The 20732-nt window shown below is 43.6% G+C and overlaps 1 protein-coding gene across 2 annotated transcripts in view; it reads right to left on the bottom strand.

The window, feature by feature from the left end:
• Positions 1-6394: 6394 nt before the first annotated feature.
• Positions 6395-20732, bottom strand: part of LOC147439077 (rhomboid-like protein 20) — an 85156-nt gene continuing 70818 nt past the window's right edge. The window contains exons 7-9 of one of the 2 annotated variants that reach the window (XR_015184549.1): positions 7361-7483; positions 6889-7268; positions 6395-6804 (exon numbers count right to left, since the gene is read on the bottom strand). Coding sequence is in view for 1 of the 2 variants with exons in the window: in XM_086485008.1 (XP_086341134.1) it covers positions 7095-7268; positions 7361-7483 (297 nt within the window). In the remaining variant the exon portion in view is untranslated. Of the gene's footprint in view, positions 7269-7360; positions 7484-20732 lie in introns of both variants that reach the window. The other variant, XM_086485008.1, reaches the window with a different exon arrangement.

Genomic DNA, 20732 nt, shown 5'->3' with positions numbered 1-20732 from the left:
CATTGGAAAGATGATTAATGATCATATTGTTTGACAACAAGGTATGCAACCTGGGTAGACAACATTAGAAGATAGTAGTAGTGATATCTGCCTCATCAGCAAAAACAACATCATTGGTTGAATACTCGGTACTCAGGGCTTCAAACCACTAGATTCTCCCTAGAGGTGTGATACTGCCTGTGGACGTGGTATTTCTAGAAACAAGACTAGTTGCATCATGTAACATGTGTTAAAAATCAGTATGTGGATTTCTTAGGTAAATATCTTGGTGGTCAAGCCATTGTCCATTTATTCTTCCCTGTAATAATTCGGCTTCAACTAACATAAAATGTGTGTGTGTGTGTGTGCGCGCGCACACACGCACACACATGCTTGCAAGAATTCAATCTCTCTCCATCTCTATCTCTTTACATAATAATGTTTAAAGTGAGGTTTGCAAAAGGATTTTGGGAACCTTCTGTCAACCTTTGGACCCTACTTGTAAGCATCAGCTTCCTCCTAATAGATCCAAATCGGGATGACACGTTGATGGGGAACATTGTAAGTTTCTTATGCTCTTGATATACATGCTACAAAGTACAAGCATGATAAATGGTCCTTTGATGTCTAGGAAAGAAATTGGATAGAGCTTTATGCAAGACAATATCAAGTTCAACCAAAGGTGCTTAGTGCCTTTAAATTGTAAGTAATGCTCAATGTATCCATATGAAGAGGACCTTTCATTTATGAAAACGTGCTTCAAGTGGGGCTAGGGCCTATGGTCTTGAAATCACTTCGTTTGATGGTGCATGGACACTAGGCATCTCAAGATTGTATGTTAATTCTTGCATGGTAGCATGCTCAATGACCAAGTTTTGGTGTTATGACTCTGGAAAAGGGTGTATGATTTTATTCTTTACTCCATAGCACATTGTTGGGTTAAGCACGGTTTTTTCCTATTTGCAAGAACCTCTTGTAGATCAAAACTGGTGATGTTATGGCTATGATAGCCCTTGTAGGCGATGGGAACAATCCTCCATGGCCATTGTATAGTATATATTCGGTCAAAGTCCATTTGGGTACCTATAAATTGGGCCCATTACTTCATTTTGCAGGCTATTCATCACTAAGCATTTGCTCTAAGCATCATTGAGCTTTCTTGGTGCGAGTTGTACACTTTCTATTATATGAATACACATCAGTTCTAGTCTTGTATTCTCATTTCCATTTCAATCATTTTTTGACTCTAGTGTTTACTTAGTTTGATCTGAACTGACAAGTAACTTCAGATATCAAGCTTGGAGTAGCTTTCAGAAGTGGCAAGCTCATTCCATCCATATGGATCATGAAAGGGAAAGATCATATCCACTCACGAGCAAGAAAGTGTACTGGAGTCTTCTATATTGTATCAAAGGCATGTATAGAGGCTTGAACTTTAATGTAAAGATGGTGTCTTTGCCCTTTTTTTGTTTGAGTCATGTGCAGAAAATCTATGTCACTACCCTCTCTATCTCTTCTCTTATGCATTCTTCTTAGCTATGGCGCCTCACACGCAACACCACCATAGACAAGCTTATTTATGAGATTCGATTGAGTATTAGTTTCCATTCTTTGTTCAGTCACAATATCGTTCAAGGCATCCCACACACTTGCAAAGGTAGAGTGCAACCAATGACAATGAATTAGGTGTCTACATCTAATGTATACATAATATACACAACAATAATATTACACATGTGAGCATCCTCCTCTTTTGGGGTAAGTTTTCATTCTTATCACAATATTGCTAGTGCATGTACATTGAAACAAAAATAATCATTTTTATATCATGCTTTAAGGGTACCTACTAGACATTGTTTGACCATTTATGCTACACCTCACACACTTTTTGTTGCTTGCTCTTTGTCCCTTGCTCGCTTTAAGCTTGATATCACCCGTTTTGAGTGACCTCTATATAAATAGAATGATTCATCTGGAGGCTTCCGAATTCCTACACACCTACATGGTGCATAGTTTTTTTTAAAGGACTAAAAAGTTAATTGAAATTTTGACAAGCATTAATAGAAAGGGAGTCAAACAGATAGCAGCCCATAACTTGCATGGATTTCATATTCACGTAATCACGTTTTTTTTCTATGATCACAATGTTAATTAATAAAATTGTCAATTCAAAACTCTTCATATTCACAGAAAATGACCATGTGACCTAAAGGCTACCAGACGGTCAAGTCATTTTTGCCCACCGCCCACATAATAGCCCTAGCCCTCCAGGATATAGCCCTAGCCCTCCAGGCCCTCTGAGATAGAGCCCTGGCCCTCAGAGAAACATGAGGGGGCCTCCAAGCAACATTAAGGGTGTGGTCACACAATGATCAGTTTTCAGTAACTCATAACCAAGCCAACTATGCATCTCTTCAATTAACTGCATATTGACACGCCTTTCTTCATGGTCACACAAGGCCTAGTTGTAGGTGTCGTTGGCAGCTAAAGGTAAACAACAACGGCTTGATACGTCTACCCATGGAGAAAAAGAGAGAAACAGTTCGTGCAATTGGTCCCAAAGCTGAGCGTGATAATTGCTACCCACTCTCAACCGGCCACGTTGCAAGCAAGTCCAAATTGCATAAACATGAGGCACTTTGGCAGCAAGCATTAACTTATTTTACAGGCTCCGTTGTGCAACTATGCCAAAATGGGTATAGTTACAAAAGGTGCTCGGTAGAACAGAGCTAGCATAGTAGGATCCGTGTGACCACAAAGGGGGCTCAATTATCTTCCCAAATAATTGATAACTGAGCCTCGTGTGACCACCACCTAATACACCGACAAAAGTGATATGTAGATAAAAATAAATGAAAAATAGTGTAAGATTGGTGTAATGATGAGGAGCGCTCCATTCCAACAATAGAAATAAGCCCCAAGCACTTGCCTCACCTAAACCCTCCACAAGGATGCTTCCTACACAAACCTGTTTCCAAGCAGATAGACACCTAGGGGAGGTAACTAGTCGTAAAATACAAGTATGATGGTGTACTGATGAGGAGTGCTCCATTCCAACAATAGAAATGAGCCCCAAGCACTTGCACCACCTAAAACCTCCACGAGAATGCTTCCTACCAAACCTGTTTCCAGGCAAATAGACACCCAAGGGAGGTAGCTATACGTGGATGTTTTTATAGGGGAGAAATGATGCAAAAAATTTACATGATAAAGCTCAAGGATAATAGCTCTAGTGAGGACTCTAGAAAGTGTGCCAAAAGGGGTGTCTGAGAGGATGAGCCATTGTTTATATAGACCCTCCAAACTTGGCGCCTCTTTGAAGATTTGGAGGCAATTTCGAGACTGCCGAGCTATGGAAGGGGCCCGTCGGGCAAATCAAATATCCCATCGGGAAAATAGGAACTCTCTATTTCAAGAGGTTAATATGAATTTGATGTTATTAACACTCCCACGGGGTGTTAATAACATGAGTTTTTACCACTTCACGTAAAGACGTGCACAAAATCCCTGCCCATAAGTCTCCACCAAGAAAGATACCTCACCCTATAGTCAACCCTAGAGGATGGGGAGCTGATTTCAACCAAGAGGGAATCCTCTCAAGATGTTGATAACCATTTAGAGAAATTTGAGACCATGGTTACACAAGGAAAATGAAACTTTTCAATTTTGTAGCTATTAGTGTATTGGACCTACTATCATGCTTTTGGAAGGGAATTGCCACAAGATAGGTCTTCATACATGTCAACATGATTGTACCTCATAAACAAAGATTAAGGAGACAGAAGAGGTCAAACATTGTGCCAAAGCATTAGCGAGTTACAAGAGCTAAAGCTAAAGGTAGGCAACGAATCAATTTTAGGACGTCATTAAGGACAATTCCTTGAAATTGGAAGCTCAGTATAAAAAGAGAACTAGAAGTGCCAAAAGACATTAACTAGATGCAACTCGTATAATTATCCTAAAGGAGAGTCATCAAGAGAAATTGTCATACATTTCAATGTGATTGTACCTCATGCATGAAGACCAATATTAGGATGTGAAGGGCTCCCTTAGTACCCTTTCCTATGGAAGGGCATATTTTTATTTTTCCCTTCTAATGACACTACCTACCCCGTGTGGCACTACAACCATGCAATGAATCATCTTGGAGCAATTACAAGCTATGTTTGGTGAACTAAATAAGAAGGCAATGTGCATGATGAACAATTTTAGTAGAATGTCTATTCAAAACCCTTTGCGTAGTTTAACATCGATATTTACTATTGACATGCAATTACGAAGTGATGCAATATGTAGAGTCCTACACATATCTAGGAGTCATCCTTCCAAGCTCCTCGCCCAAGACCAACATGAGGATAAGCACCCCTTGCAAGGTTGGAGCGGATGTGCTCATTGGTACAATTTTACGAGCCTAGCGCTTAGCTATGCTGTTTGCACACTCTCCACAAGGGCTACAAAAACATCTCAATGTATTGCATGTATATGCACATGATAGTGGTCACATGCAGATATGGGACCCTAGCTTAGGGCACATGTATAATGGTTGGTAATTGATGGAGAGACCTTTTGTGTCCATTATATCGAGGATGATCAGATGTAAGGCATCAATACCTCATGAGATCGTTACGGTTGAATTAGGGGTTGCACCAATTGCATGTGCATACAATCATGTTGGTATCCCCATGTCATCTTGGATTCAGCTTCATGGTTTTAGTAAGGACAAGCTGCCCCCCTTCCAATACTCTCTGGATGCAACATCTCTTACTTCGAGTCACTTAAGAGATCACCTTGATCATTAGGCGAGATCTCAATCAATTGAACATCAAGATGACATGGTTTATTCCTTCTCACAAGTTAAGGTTCTATAAAGAGCCTTTTCTTCTCACTACAGATGATGCCTTCATTCGGAGACCCAACAAATACATGGATACCAACCATTCACATGGGTTGAGATGTACCATTGGCCAGATATGCACCTCATCACATCACCTGAGATAGAGGTTCGCAAATATTTAGATACATTTCCAGAGGAGCAAATATGTCAAATCTACAAGAACCTACGACAAAGGAGCATTACATATGACACTGCACACTGTATTATGAGATCCAGGAATGATTCCACTGTCTATAGAGACATGGACTACACTGATCAAAGATGTTTGGGGCTCTTCCGATTAGAAATACGTTGACATCGAGATACCATTTTGAGGAGCAAAAGATCGACACATAAAGGGATTATCCAAAGACCAGTAATGGCTTTCTTCACCAATACCACTTAGGAGACTACCGAGAAAAACCGCAAGATATCTCCCAACTTGGCGTACTACTTGATTGAGTAGTCCAATTTGGCATTCTTAGACGCCTCGGGCCTCAGAGATCTATGCAAAGGCAACACATGTACAAGAGGAATCATGAAATTATCACTCCAAACCACACAATACCTCCACTATTAGAAGATTGATGCTATGTTGCAACAACCTATGCAAGTGCTAATGGAATACCTCATTTCCTTCCCCATTATTATATCTTCACCATTCTTCTATCCCATTGTTGCTTTTTGTATCACTAAAGTCATATCCCAACTACCTCTTTAGGATGAAGGTTTTTCCTCATTGTATGTCATACAGAGAATTGTGTCACATCTCATATGGTTGTAGCTCTTGGTCTCAATAGGTCATTTTGGCCTTTTGCAAACGTTAATACATCTCATATCATTTCAATTCTGTCGCATATACTCTCTCATATGTAGTTATCTCAATGACACTATCATATATTTCCATTCTTCATGATACTTACACTTAACTGTGATAAAGTTAGGTTTGGAGTAAACTCAAGCTTTTAAACTATGCACTTAATGACCACAAAGCACACATCACAAGATGGCTTGATGTCGCACAAATGCATGTGTGCGCTCAAGCTTGCAAGCAACATGGGGATGGAAAAGTTCAATTTGAACTTGTGCACAACCATTTGTAGATTTTCTTCTCAAAGTTTTGAAATGTCTTCAAGTTTTGATAGGAAATAGAAAATCCAAAACCTCTGCACATGAAAGAAATATACAGAGACACAGAGATTCTAACTAAAAAGAAAAGGTAAAAAGGTATGCTGGCTGTCACGGATAAAAGCAAGGCTAATGAAAAAGTCGAACCTTTCCCACTGTCTCTATTGCTTACAGAAATTCTGCCATTGGTAACACATTTTCCTCCTAAAAGTTTACTGCTTTTTCAAGGAGTCACCACATCGAAGGTGAGTTTTGATTCGTTACCCTTCTTAAAGAAAAGCTAATACCTTACAGAAAAAGTATTAAGAGCATTGCTGCGTTCAAGGGATGTGTCTGCTTAAACATTACCAATATAAAAAAGAATTGTAGTAAAGCTAACAAAAATCCAATAATCTCTCTAATGCAAGGAGGGACTCAGGTCTTAATGCACTAATATTAATACAAAGAGAAATGTTTCATGTCAAAAGAACCAAAATCCGAGCATAGAGCTTCCCATTGCAACGGATCAATTTATCATCATCGTTGATTGGAGCTTTGGGCTACTTTCAAACTTACGTATGTAAGCACTAACTAGGTGGACCGAAAGCGCATACTCTGAGCTACACATGACAGTCAATTTTGGATGTTCACATAGCAAAACTTACTCGAGGAAACAAACTACATTTCACACTTCCAATGCTGACAGGTAAAGAGAGGTTATGTGCCATCAACTTAAAGGGCATCGCCTTAACTGTGGCACATTTTCCACATGTAAGGGAGAAGGTTTAAATTGAGCTCCTTGAAATAATCAGTGTCCCTCTTGTCCGTAATTAACCGATTTGCTTCTGTACACAAAACGCACAACTATCATATACTTGAGTATTGACCCCTCTGATACAACTCAACATGCGACTTTGTTCAGCACTCACGGAATCAAGTAGACCTCTATATCCAGGCTTCAAGGTAGCTGGCCTCTTATCTTCTTTTTCCATGGACACACATGAAGTTTGTATGATATACAGTCAATATCCTTCAAAAGCTGGGGAGACATTCTTGCGCACCTTAAAAAGAAAACATGCACATCAATGCCATGTCCATCATTTAAGGCCCAGCCTATCACCAATATAACCATCGATCATGATTGTCCTTCTAGCAGTAAGTTAGTTGCAGCTGTCATATCGTTCCGTGCTTGTGTCAATGCTTGTATAGCTCTATTCCTGTCAAAACCCATCGAAACAAGCATGGCGATAGACTCCTCGGGAGGTGGGAGTAAGACAGGTGCAGAGGGTGCTAACGCAGGACCACGACCCTTGATTTAAAGCAAAACACGATTAATCCTCATAATGTGACTGACATTCAAAAAGAAACTGAAACTGAAAAATGTTGCCATAATGTACTTACTTGTAAACCACCAACATACTGGGGATTTGAAGCCCGACGACCGTTGACGCTGGACGAGGCACCTCCTCTTGGAAGCAAGGGTGCAAACACACGAGTGGCTGCTGAGGCCAATGCTTCAGGAAGCTGAAAAACCAAGAATGGGATGTTTACATCCTCTATTGACTACCAATGCCCTGCTTACTTATAGCAAAGTCAAACTAGGTGGCATATCTGATATGGGCAACATGCAAACTCTTGACAAAGGACAGAACGTTTGGCTTATGCTCGTCAAAAGTCAGATCATGAAGGTCATATAACACCTAACTTGCAGATAAATACAAAAAACTATAGACCCTAACATTGTCGCTAATGAAGGACAATCATGATGCTGCTTACCCATGGCCAATGCCATTATTTCACATTTGGTTACTAAGGAAGGGAAAGATGTCTGGACAAGTTCTGTTTAAAGGTATAAGAGGGTTGTCAAGGCTTCGAAACACACATTTCTGATGAGAATAAAGTATCTAATTGAGAAGTAAAAAAATAACGACGACAAAGAGAAACATGGGCGGATAAATGAGAAGTAGGAGACCAGTGCAGGGTGGAATATAAGACGTGCTAACTACTCATGCGCATACGTAGAGAGAGAGAGAGAGAGAGAGAGAGAGAGAGAGAGAGAGAGATGAAATGTTATATTAAACATCTTCAAAAGGCCAAAATGACCTATGAGACCAAATTGATACAATCTTGGTGGGTCTAATACAATGTCAAGATACAAAATGAAATGAAGTAAAGTGAAAACTAAAATCTTAACTGCTAGATGTGAACTAAGCAGCTAGCTGGATCTGTGTAGGATATGAGTAGGGGGGTGAAAGTAGTGATTGGGGGCTAATACAACACAATATGGGTGTGCATGTGGGGATATAATGGTGAAAGCTGATACAAAGGCTGGTACAAGATGAACAGGGTGTACAATCCTCAAAAGAGCTAAATCACAGGAGATCCATCATCGGTTTCTGGCAGATCTCATCAATCTCCTCCATGGTCAGTAGTCTAACGGGGCGTCGTCCATGTCGGGCAAAACTGATCAGAATCCTCTGATGCAGCCTCCGTTGATGCTGTGTAGTCCTCCGTAGTCGTGGGCATATGAATCTCCCTAGCTTGGTCGCTCGATCGATCAGCGTGTCTCTCGTGTGAGAAGAAAGTGAGCTCTGCTGTGATAGTTGCTCTTCTGGCTGCCCAGCGTCCGCTCTAAAGAAGTCTGTGATCCGTCTCTGAGATTGGCTAGCCTCTCCTCTCATCAGGCTCTCTTTGTGTCCGGGCAGCTCGAGCAAAAACAGACCCAGACATCTCTGGTCCTCATATCCCATGACTCTAAAGAGTGGTCCAAAGCCCTCTCTGAACAAGCAGTGAAAGCGGCCTCATATCTCATGGTAAACAAGGCAGTGGCATGTGTAGTGCAACTCTGTCTCAGGCTCCATGTGACATAGGGGAGATGTCCTGGCCTCTGTTGGTACTCTGCTGTATCTTCCAGTCTCGATCCGAAGTTGGTGTGAAGATGTGCGTATCTGGCCAATAGCACATCGTATCCCATGAGACAAGTGGGTGTCCATGTACCTCGGCCTCGTCACAAAACCATCCTCAGTAAGCTGGAGAAGATGATCTCTATAGAAAGCCATCTTCGTGCCCGGCTCCTATGCCGGCTATATCCAAGTCCTCCTGGTATCTAGCTAAGTCAGGTCCTGGCAGATGAGCCTGGTGATCCCGGACTATGTAAGAGTCAGAGAGGGTGCATCCAATGAGTACTGGAAGGGGGTCAATTTGTCCATGCTGAACCCATGTAACTGAAACCATGATGTCATCTCCCCATACTAGCATGTTGTATCTCCCTGCATGGCTAATTGTCGAGAGGACTCAAGTGCTAGGCGGGCATATCTGTCTCTAGGGAGGTCCCACAAGCGATGCATAAAGGAGACTAGTCCGGTAAGCGCCTCAACCACTAGTGGGGCGGCAGCTAGCTCTGCTCGAATAATATCATGTGGTACTGAAGCCTTGGCTCTAATAAGCCGCGAGATCATAGACATTAGAGGCTTCTCCATTCTCCCCATCCATCAGTGCGACCCGACCTCCCGTGATGGTCCAATGAAGGCCCCCATATCTGAACTCCATAGAGCAATGCAAAAGCTACGCATTCGTTCCGTTCTTACCATTCTATGTGTTCTGAGAATTCTGCGGGGTTCCTTGAGAAGTCTTGTTTTCCTTAGGATTTCCTTCGTTGTGCTTCATCTCGTGGGCGAGAGCAATTGCTACCGCTTTGTTGAGATCGATTGGATCAAGTACCTCGACATCATACTTGATATACTCGTCCAATCCGTAAAGAAATGCCTCCTTGCGCTCCGCATCCGATTTGCGTAATTGAGTGCCGAGCTGCAAAACACGATTAGAGAAAGACATAACCGGCATACTGTTTTGCTTGAGAGCGCGCCAATCGTCCTTCAATCGTGCAAGGTACTGATGTGGTATAAACCGCGCCTTGAGCTTGTCTTGGAAATCAGCCCAATTGAAGGAAAGGGGCATGAATCTGTCAGCTTCCTCTAGGTGCGCGGCTAGCTGTGCCTCTTGCCATGCATGGTACCAATTAATGGCATCACCGGCAAGGTACATAGCTGCCGTCAAAACTTTGCTATTGCCTGTTTTCTTAGTTGTCGCAAAATAAGCATTAAATTGATGCAACCAAGAATGAATAACCGTAGCATCCATCTTACCGTCATACTTACTGAAAGTCAACTTTTCGTGACTGGGTTGTTGGAATCCGCATCGTGGCTTGCACCACTTGAGGAACTCCCACGATCTTTGTGTGGTTCGGTTTTCGAGGCTAGCGCTTGTCCAAGCAATTCTTGAGTGCGTAGCTCTCTTTGAGCTTCACACTCGGTCTCCAAAGGTAATCTTTGAGCTGTACGATCGGCCTCCAAGGCCGCGTTTCTTGCCGCCTCGCCCGCCTTTCTTTGTTGTTTCCGTTCTTTGCGTTGGTTCAGCTCGCGTTCTAAAGCAAGGCGATTTGCTTCTTGTCTATCCATCATGGCCATCATCTGCTTGACCATTGCCTCTATAGGGTTTGGTGCACTTGGTGGCGTAGATGGCGAAGGGGGAGGGTTGAAGAAATCATCACTCAGTGGGGAAGAGTCTTCGTCGCCTCTCTCATGCTCATCACCTGTATGCGAAGTATCCATTCCGCTTCGGGTGACGACCATGCACTATAATCTTGGGTTCTTAAGTTCGCGAGGAACTTGGGTTCTTGAGGGTCTTGAGGTTCTTGATTCGTGAGAATCTTGGGTTCTTGAGGTTCTTGAGGTTTTCTTTCGCTTGCAAATCGCGTTGGAGAAGGATCTTCTCTTCACCCAAGTTCTACTCCTTTCTGCGGGCGCACCCCTTGGCGGCCTTGCGCTCACACCAAGGTTGCTTTTTCTCACCGTCGATTGGCCGGCCGCTAAGTGTACGGTCCGCTCTCAATGAGTGAAAAGAGACACAAAGGGAGGCTGGACAAGCCCTTCTTTCTTGGGATTCTTGTCACTCTTCAACAAAACACGATTAGGAATCGACACACCCAAGCGAACTTGGGTTCGTGCGACCGCAACAAGCAAGAAAAAAATTCTTGTGGTTCTTGTGGTTCTTGTGGTTCTTCCCTTGAGTAGTACAGAACACTTCCAAAGCTCTGATACCAATGTAAGGTGCAGCGGAATGAATGTTGTAATTTCTCAAGATTACAGTGATCTATATTTGCTCAGGTTCCTTTTAGTTCTTAGGGAAGGAGAGAGCCTTCCGTCTTTATGGAGAGTGCTATGATCACGAACAAAGTGAGTGGATATTGTGAGTGCAAGTGTATGAGACTGAGGGAAAGAGAGAAGAGAGATACGACACCCGAGAGTTTGTAAAACCCTCCTCCGAAGGCCCCACTCTCGTCGGCGAGAGTGGTCTACTTTTGATTGCACAAAGGTGTACAATGATGATGCATGGGCTGATGCAAACGGGGACTATGCCGATGACGACGATGAAGACTTTAGGGCTGAAGTCGATGCTCTTCTATCTGCTGTCCACAAAGGGGTAATGGCTGCGAATCTGGACCACTTTGGGGGGCTGAAACTGACTGGTTTCCTTCTGTTTTTATGGCTGAAAATCCCTGGTTTTGTCGGGGCTCATACGGTGGCAAAAACGCTGTGGATTTGTCTTTGTCAAGCTGCGTTTTTGGGACTGCTGTCGTAGGCTGAAAACGCTGAATATTTGCAGGGCAAAGCTGCGTTTCAGGGCTGATTTGACCTGCTAATAAACCCTGTTTTGCTGCGTTTTACCAAGGCTGAAAACTGAAGTAAAAACGCTGGATTCTGCTGCTTTGCTGGCGATCAAAAACGCAAGTGTCTGAGGTTGTTGGTCGCGGGGAAAAACGCCAAGCAGTGGAGCTTGATGGCGATAGCTTGCTGGGGAAGGAAACGCCAGTGGAGAGGGAGTGTAGGCGATCCCAAAAGCTAGGACTGAAGGGGGGAGGCCTCACCAAAGGGGCTTGAAGAGGTTCTTGTTGAGAGAGGGAGGGAGCACCTGTTGCTTGGGAAGCATGCTGTGCTCTTTGCTCATCTGCCCAATTGTGCTAACTTGGGTTTGCTTATATATTAACTTACCCAATTTGCCCTACTGAGTTCCCAACAAAAGTCACTTAATAAATAAGTGAAAAATGTTAAAAATAGGGAAAAATAGAATAAAGTCACTTGAAAAATCCCCAAACTGACTCTGATGGAATCTGATGGAAATGCTTATGCTTATGCGGTGTGCAACCAGAGGATATGCATCTACACTAAGTGACTGGGCATGCACGGTCTACGAATAGACTCACAAAAGTGCGAGATCACTTCTAATCTAGACTGACTAGACTGACGGGAACCCTGTTATGGTGTAGCTTGTCCACGGACACATAGGGTTGGATGTGTCACGTGACATAAATTTGACACGTTTTCTAATTATAGAGATGCTTCGAAGGCTTTGTCTTTTGTACAGCAGTTTGACATCGCTTTCGTGAGAGGGCGTTACTCAGAGCACTCTAAGATTCGGAGAGCTGTCTCTTACTTCAAGGAGAATGCTCGAACTTGGTGGTCCACGCTTCTATTAAACAAGACTGCGCCAGTTAAATGGCTGAAATTCAAGAGGCTTTTTATTTCTTCTTGGCTGACTCGAGAGTATGAACGTGATATACGAACTGCTTGCAACCATTTTCAGATGACCAAGAAGGATACAGTGGACGCTTATTGTGAGAGATTCTGGAGCTCTTTTCTACCCGCCTCTTCATTTAAGAAGATCTCGTTCAAGGAACAGATTGAGCGGTTTTCCTTGGGTCTTCCTACAGAGATCCGAGATCGCTGCTCGGAACAAAAGTCAGCTTCCATTCAGGAGTTGATGAGTCATGTGAAACGGGGTTTTGCCATTCACTCAGGCAGTTGGACCTACCCCACTGATGAGATCATGACACAAAGAGCTGAATAGACTTCGACAAATGAAAGTACAAAGAGAAAGAGCAACCCAGAAAAGAAAGATGCCCGACCCAAACTCACTCCTCAAGAGAGAGCTCGCTACATCAGGGAAGGGAAGTGCATTGGATGCGGGGAAATTGGACGTATCTCCTCGAAGTGCCCTAAAAAGGCACATAAAGAGAACGACAAGGACGACGAAAGGCCTGAGAGTTCGAGAGCAGTTGAGGAACGTGGAAGAAAAGGCAAGATGAAAACAGGACTGTTTCTAGATTGCGTGGGTACCGATCCCAGCACATTGGACGAGAGTACAGAACTTTGCCGAGCTTGGGGCAAAGTGAAAGACCAAGAAGCCCTGATCTTCTTTGATGGAGGAGCCAAGGCCAACTTCATTTAACCGAAATTGGCGGCGCAGCTCGAGATCACTCCCGATCGGAAGGGACAGGCAGTTCTAGCGGCACCCAGCAGGGACGTAGCCATTACACCTGTCATTGTCAAATTTTGGTTGCATTGTCAGGGGTATTTGGGGCATGAAGATTTTTACATAATGCCTTTGGAAGGTTGTGATGGCCTCTTGGGAATTCCCTGGTACCACAAGAACAACTCCGTGGTCGACTGTCGGGCAAGGAAAGTGACATTGACAACAGAGAAGGGCATAACCATTGTACTCGATAAACTTAAGGGCGAGTCTGTCCCTATTGTATCGGCTTCGGCCATTTCAAAGTTAATGAAATGCAGTCTGTTTGTTTACTCGATCTTTTTGAAAGAGTTGAGTGATGAGGATAGGACAAATATGTCTGAACTTGATAAAGAACGCCAAGATTTTCTCCACGCTCATGCCGATTGCTTCTCAGAGGGCTTGCCAGGCAAGTTACCACCTGCTTGTCTTGAAGATCATACTATTGATCTGATACCTGGAAGCACACCACCGAACCGGCCACCTTACCGTGTGAGCGGAGCCCAGAACGAAGAGATTATGAACCAAGTGAAAGACCTCTTGGAAAAAGGTCTTGTCCAGCCTAGTACTTCACCGTATTGCTCTCCTATGTTGTTGGTTTTAAAGAAAGACGGATCTTGGAGAATGTGCATCGATTATAGAACTCTCAACAAAATCACCATCAAGAACAGATTTCCGATTCCTAGGATTGATGATATACTCAACAGATTACAGGGATCCTCGTGCTTTAGCAGGATTGATTTGAAGAATGGATATCATCAGATCCGAATCGCGTTGGGAGACGTCTACAAGACGGCCTTTCGGACGACTTTTGGGTTATTTGAGTTTTTGGTGATGCCTTTTGGCCTAACCAATACTCCTGTGACATTTAATCGGATGATGGACATGATTTTTCAAGAGTACAGGCTATTTGTTGGCACTTTCTTTGACGACATCATTGTTTTCTCCAAGGATGAGGCAGAACATAGAGATCATCTGCTTCAAGACTTTCAGGTATTACGAGATCACAAGTTGGTGATTAATGCAAAGAAAAGTGAAATTTTTCTACCAGAGATACACTTTTTGGGACACATTGTGTCAGCAGCAGGAGTGTAGATGGATCCGGCCAAGACAGAGACTATCCGTGATTGGCCCGATTTGAAGAATGTCCATGAAGTTAGAAGCTTCTTGGGACTGTGTTTGTACTATAGGCGGTTCATTAAAAGTTTGCAGAGATCTCTTCCCCTTTGCATATCTTGACACAACAAGGAGTCCCTTTCTCGTGGGGACCCACAGAGGTGACTGCCTTTCAGACTTTGAAAGAGAAATTGACTACAGGACCAGTTTTGACTTTGCCGGACTTGCAGAATTCATTTGAAGTATATTGTGATGCTTGCGGTTGTAGTCTGGGTGCGGTCTTAATGCAAGAAGGCCATGTCATTGCTTACGAGAGCCGATTGTTCTCAAGGCTAGAATTGACAGCACAGATTTTTGAGAAAGAGCTTTTGGCGGTTATCCATGCTCTTACTCAGTGGCGGAACTACCTACTCGGAGCGGATTTTACTGTCTTTACAGACCATTAGAGTTTATGTCACTTCTTGACTCAAAAGCAGCTATCGGAAAAGCAGATGCGGTGGGCGAACATCTTGTTATAGTTCCACTTCCAGATTGTCCATGTGCAGGGACAGAAGAATTTGGTGGCAGATGCTTTGTCTCGGAAGCCGTTGGTTCTGGCTATTTCCGCAATACATCATAGGAGCTTCGAGGATATGGTCGATCAGTATGTCACAGATACAGAGTTTGCAGATATCTTTACACGGATACGGGATGGGGAGATAGTAGCGGGATATTCCATTCGGGATGGCTACTTGATGAGGAAAACCATGTTGTGCGTTAAGCAGCCGTTGAGGGAAAAGTTATGACCGAATGCCACTGTTCGCCTTTTACGGGTAACTGCGGCATTGCTACCACCATGAAAGAGGTAGAGAGATATTTCTTTTGGCCGAGACTCAAGAAGGATGTGGACGAGTTTGTGCGCAAGTGCTTGGTATGCCAGAAGGTCAAGTTTGACAGGCATAAAGCACAAGGATTGTTATAGCCTTTGCCCATACCCACCCGCCAATGGAAAAGTATTGCAATGGATTTCATTTTTGATCTCCGGAGAACTCAGAGCGGTCACGATGGTATCTGGACTATTATTGACAGATTTAGCAAGGAAGCTCATTTCATTTTAGTGAAGAAAATAGTCAAGCCGGATCACTTAGCGAGAGTGTTTGTGGCCCAAATTTTCAGATTACATGGCATGCCTTAGACGATTGTCTCTGACAGGGACCCCAGATTTACGAGTTTGTTTTGGAAGGCAATTTGGGAGAACATTGGCACGCGGTTGCAGTTCTCGTCTTCTTTCCATCTGCAGACTGGGCAATTTGAGATTGCCAATTCAGTGGTTTTAGATTTATTGAAGTCTTATATCTCGGATTAAAAGACTTAATGGGAAAAGTATCTACCTTTGGTGGAATTTGCCTACAATAAATGATACACTCTTCGTTTGGGAAGGCGCCATTTGAGATTATTGAAGGTGCTGCGAAGGTTCCACCCTTCCTAAGCACGAAAGATAAGATTTTTGAAGCCGATGAGTACACGCGCGACTTGGACACGGCTTTTGCCAAGGTCCGCGAGGCTTTGCAGAAATCTCAGGAAAGGTAGAAAAAGGCAGCGGATCACCATCGTTGCGATTTGAAATTGAAGGAGGATGATTGGGTGCTCTTACGTTTTGAGAAGGCACGCCTGAGAAAGATAAAGGGAAAGGAGAGGCTTTTTCCAAAGCTTAGTATGCGATACTACGGACCTTTCCAGATCTCTGAAAAGATCAATGATGTCTCCTTCCGACTGAAACTGCTTGACACTTGGAGGATTCACAAAATGCATTTCATGTGAGTCTCTTTAAACCTTTCAAAGATGATGTGCCCGAAGATGGGGAGCCTAATGAGCAACCCAAGGTGGAAGAAAACCAGGAGATCCTTGTTCCCGAATAGATTTTGGCACGTAAGGACACAAAGAATAAGGGTAAAGTAAGAAGGCGGTTCTTGGTTAAATTCAAGAACTATCTTGCATTGGATACGAAGTGGATGGAGGAGGAGGACCTAGCAGATACTCCTCAGATTGTGAACCTTTACCATGAACCTTTTGGTTTAGCATAGTCTATTCCAAATGGAACCCAGAATTCAGCTTGGCCGCAGATCTGGTGCAGTGGGTTTGCACAAGAGGGGAGTTACTCCGCTCCTTTATCAACAGATGCCTTGATTTTTAGAATACTAGTCATTGATGTCTCTTTGAGCTTCAGGGATATTGAGAGCTGACAGTATTTTGGTGTATGACTTTATGAAATAGAATTCCTGAATATGAAACTGATTTGTTCTTGACTTGTTTTTAAGTGCAGGAACTGATAGACGAAATGATTGCAGCATTTTGATCTGAATGATCTCGAATGAGGTCCTGAGTGGATCTAGATGCGATTGCTAACTGCATTGCTGATAAATCATGGTCTAAGATCCGAATGAATGTTGAATGTCATGTGATGTCCTGTGATGTCAAGTGATGTCCTCTGATGTCGTGTGATGTGACTGTCGATTGGTACATGTGCTAGACGTGTGTTCCTAGTGCGTCGGTACTAACAGTCAGTGTCTGCTAAGGCAGTTTATGGCTTCTGTCTGTTTTGCAGGCGTAATCGAGGGCGATTACAATGCTTTCAAGAGGGGGGTATGTCACAAACTGGTGACGTGGCGTACACACATGCAAACACCCTTTGGCATGGACAGCCCTGGCAGAACATCCGGCTAGCTGGCTGCTGCAGAAATTCCGGTAGACCTGCTGATGTGGCCTGTCCGTAAAATCCGGCGCCATTTGCGGAGATGCTGACGTGGCAACAACAGCGACAACTTGCTTTTGTTGGCTGATTTTGGCTACGCAATCTGCAAGAGCTTTTGGGGATTGCTTTTGGCTACGCAATGGGCGAGAGAGAGAGAGAGAGAGAGAGAGAGAGAGAGAGAGAGAGAGAGAGAGAGAGAGCTTTTATTTGCTTTGCTTTATTCTCTACGCAAGAAAGAGTTAAAGAGAGGGAGAGCTTTTATTTTAAAAGCCTTGCTTTTGTGCCGAGTATGGCTTCAGAGAGAAAAAGGAAAGCTCTTGTTTTATTAAAGGGCTTTTGATTTTCAGCTTTTGGGGCTCTGCTTTTGGCATCCCCTTGTAATTTTTTAATATGTGAGCAGGCTCAACTCATAGCATCTGGACGCAGAGTCTGAGTGCGAGCGCTTGCCCGCACTCTTGTACTTTGAACACAGATTAATATAAAAAGAAATATCGAAAGGGGCACCAGACTTTGGGGCCAATATCTCTAGGCAGGGAACTCCGCCTGGCCAGTGTCGAATCAATTGTGAACTGTGAACTGTTTTGAAGTGGTTATTTGTGTTGTCGCGTTAGATTCTTGACTTGGAGTGTCCAAGTCTGTTTCTCACACACACACACACACACACACACACACACACACACATGTCACACACACACACACACAAACACACAGGAGACGTATTTATTGTAACATTGTGGACTTTAGTAATGCAGTTGACACAATGCCAGAGCTAGATTGATGCGCAGACTACAGGAGATGGGGGTACCCATAGAGCTGATTTGAGGGATCATGGCATTATACAAGTCAATAGTGGGGCATGGAAGTACTCTAGAGGGGTTATCTACATTAGTTCACTCCATAATTGGGGTGAAGCAGGGCTGCCCGCGCTCTCCTATTCTATTTGGTATGTATGTGGATGAGGTTTCTGACTATATTGAATTCCACTATTGTCATATGTTGATGATATTGTGTTGATCTCCGACTCTCCGCAGGGGATGCAACGTCACTTGGATGCTTTGCATTGGTTTGCCCACGATAGTGGTTTGTCCGTCATTGGTAAAACCAAGGTTATGGTGTTTAACACCACCCCACAGTGGACTAGGAGATCAACACCCGCATTCACATACGGCCATGAGACAGTGGAGTATACAGATGCTTACACCTATCTCGGGGTGGTCTTTAGTGGACCAGCATTTTCATTGAGGAGAGCAGCTGAGACTTGACTGACCAGAGTATATGTAGCATTGGGTGGATTGGAGAGGATGTGTTCACAGATCTAGTTTCAGGAGCCCTGGACGAAGCTCTGGCTTTTTGACACTCTAATTCTCCTAGCCCTTCTTCCTCTAATTCCTCGGAAAAGAACTTTAACAATGAATCAAAGGATAAAGCTAAAGCACCTGCAAAACCTAAGCTAACCCCTGATGAAAAAGCTTCACAAGGAATTATAGGAGGATACATCACGGCTGAAGAACAAGTGATTTATGCTAAAGGTAGATGTTTTCAATGTCACGTCAAGGGTCACATTAAGAAGGCCTGTCCTAAAACAGTCCCACCTAAAGAACCAAAGGCACCCACAGCTACCACAAGCACTGTCACAACACAAACTGTATCTTCTCATGACTCTGACACCCACATTGATGAATCTCTCATGAAGTGTTATGGTCATGTAAAAGGGCAGCGTTTTATCATATTGTTTGATCCAGGCAGTGCATGATGTGATTAGTCCCCCTCTTGTTGAGAGAGCCTGCCTAGAGGTTAGCTAGAAATCTCCTCTCGAAATTTCTGGCTTCGCTCTTGGTATGGACTCTCTCATCACGAAGGAGTGCCTTGATGTGATATTTACCGTTCAACAAGCTTCTTTTCGTAGGAAATTTTTTGTGTCTCCTCTCATAGGATGTGATATGATTTTGGGCATTGAATGGTTTCGTGAACTCAACCCTCTCGTTGATTTTGAGGCTAACACTCTCACTTTACATGCCAAAACTGATTCCCCCCTCATCATTCGTACGAAGGAGGGCTTGCATTCTTTGACTCTCATCTCGCATGTGCAGGTAAAGCGTGAATTACGGCAAGGATCACAAGTGGCATTCATCTATGCTACCCCAGTTTCCCAGAGCATTCAGGCTCCAGGTAAGTATTCGGAGTTGTTTACGAAGTTTAAACATCTCTTTTTGCAGGATGATCTTCCACCTCGTCTCCCACCCGAGCCGCCGGAGGACCATCGCATCGAGCTTATGGAGGGAGCACAGCCTGTCAGTAAGGCTCCCTACCGTTTGAACAAGTCACAGGAGGAAGAGTTAGAGCGACAACTCACGGAGTTGGTGGCTAGAGGATTCATACGTCCTAGTGTAAGTCCTTTTGCTGCCCCTATTTTGTTTGTTTGCAAGAAGGATGGTTCGTCTCGTTTGTGTGTTGATTACAGGGCATTAAACAAGATGACCGTCAAGAACAAGTTTCCGATGCCTTGCATTGAGTATATCCTCGATAGGCTCAATGGGGCAAAGGTTTTCAGCAAGGTCGATCTCAAAAGTGAATACCATAAGGTACGGGTATTCAAAGGCGACATTTTCAAGACGGCCTTTCGCACCGAGCGAGGGCAATGGGAGTATATTGTTATGCCTTTTGGATTGACAGGAGCCGTGGGTACGTTCAATCGTCTCATGGTAGGTCGTTTCGGCGATATGATAGGTGTATGTGTGTTCATCTTTTTAGATGATATTCTCATTTTTTCTGCATCGTAGGAGCAACATGAAAGAGATGTTGAAAGGGTACTAACTCGTTTGGATGAGTGTCAGTTGTACATTGCAGCTAAGAAGTCTGAATTTTTTCTTACTGAAGTCACTTATCTGGGTTATATCATTTCTGCAGAAGGCGTCAAGCTAGACCCCGCGAAGGTGGAACAGGTTCGTAATTGGGATTTGCCCAAAACTGCATATGATGTGCGTTCTTTTCTTGGTCTATGTCAAGCATATAGTTCGCACATAGAGAATTTTGCACGCATTGCTGCACCTATGACTGATGTTTTGAAAGGGGTAAAGACTCACCGTCAACGCGTAGACTTGCCCGAAGCTACCATTGAGGCTTTCGCAGCTCTCAAGGTTGCGGTGACAGAAGCACCGTGTCTTATCCTTGCCTCTTGGGATGATCCCTTTGAGGTGTGGACGGATGCGAGCAATGTCGCCATAGGCACTGTGCTCTAGCAGCATGGTCGCCCAGTAGCTTTCCTTAGCCGGAAGCTCAATAGTGCGGAAAATAATTATTCAGTTTAGGATAAAGAACTTTTGTCTGTCATTCACTCTCTTAAGCATTGGAAGCATTTTTTGTATGGTAGAGAGTTTACAATGCACACAGATCATCAAGCCCTCAAGTGGCTCCAGTCTATGCCTAGTGCACATTGGAGTGATCGCCAAGAGCGGTGGTCACAATTTTTTGAGCAATTTGGAGGTTTGATTGAGTATGTGCCTGGAAAAGCTAACCCTGTTGCAGATGCGTTGAGTCGCAAAGGACACATTTTGGCTCTTGAGTCAAGAACCACATTTT

The sequence above is a fragment of the Adiantum capillus-veneris genome, chromosome 16 (assembly GCF_014529385.1).
Source record: "Adiantum capillus-veneris isolate H3 chromosome 16, ASM1452938v2, whole genome shotgun sequence".
NCBI classification, from domain to species: domain Eukaryota; kingdom Viridiplantae; phylum Streptophyta; class Polypodiopsida; order Polypodiales; family Pteridaceae; genus Adiantum; species Adiantum capillus-veneris.
The sequence above is the reverse complement of the archived record's forward strand: the minus strand, read 5'-3'. Positions and strand labels throughout refer to the sequence as shown.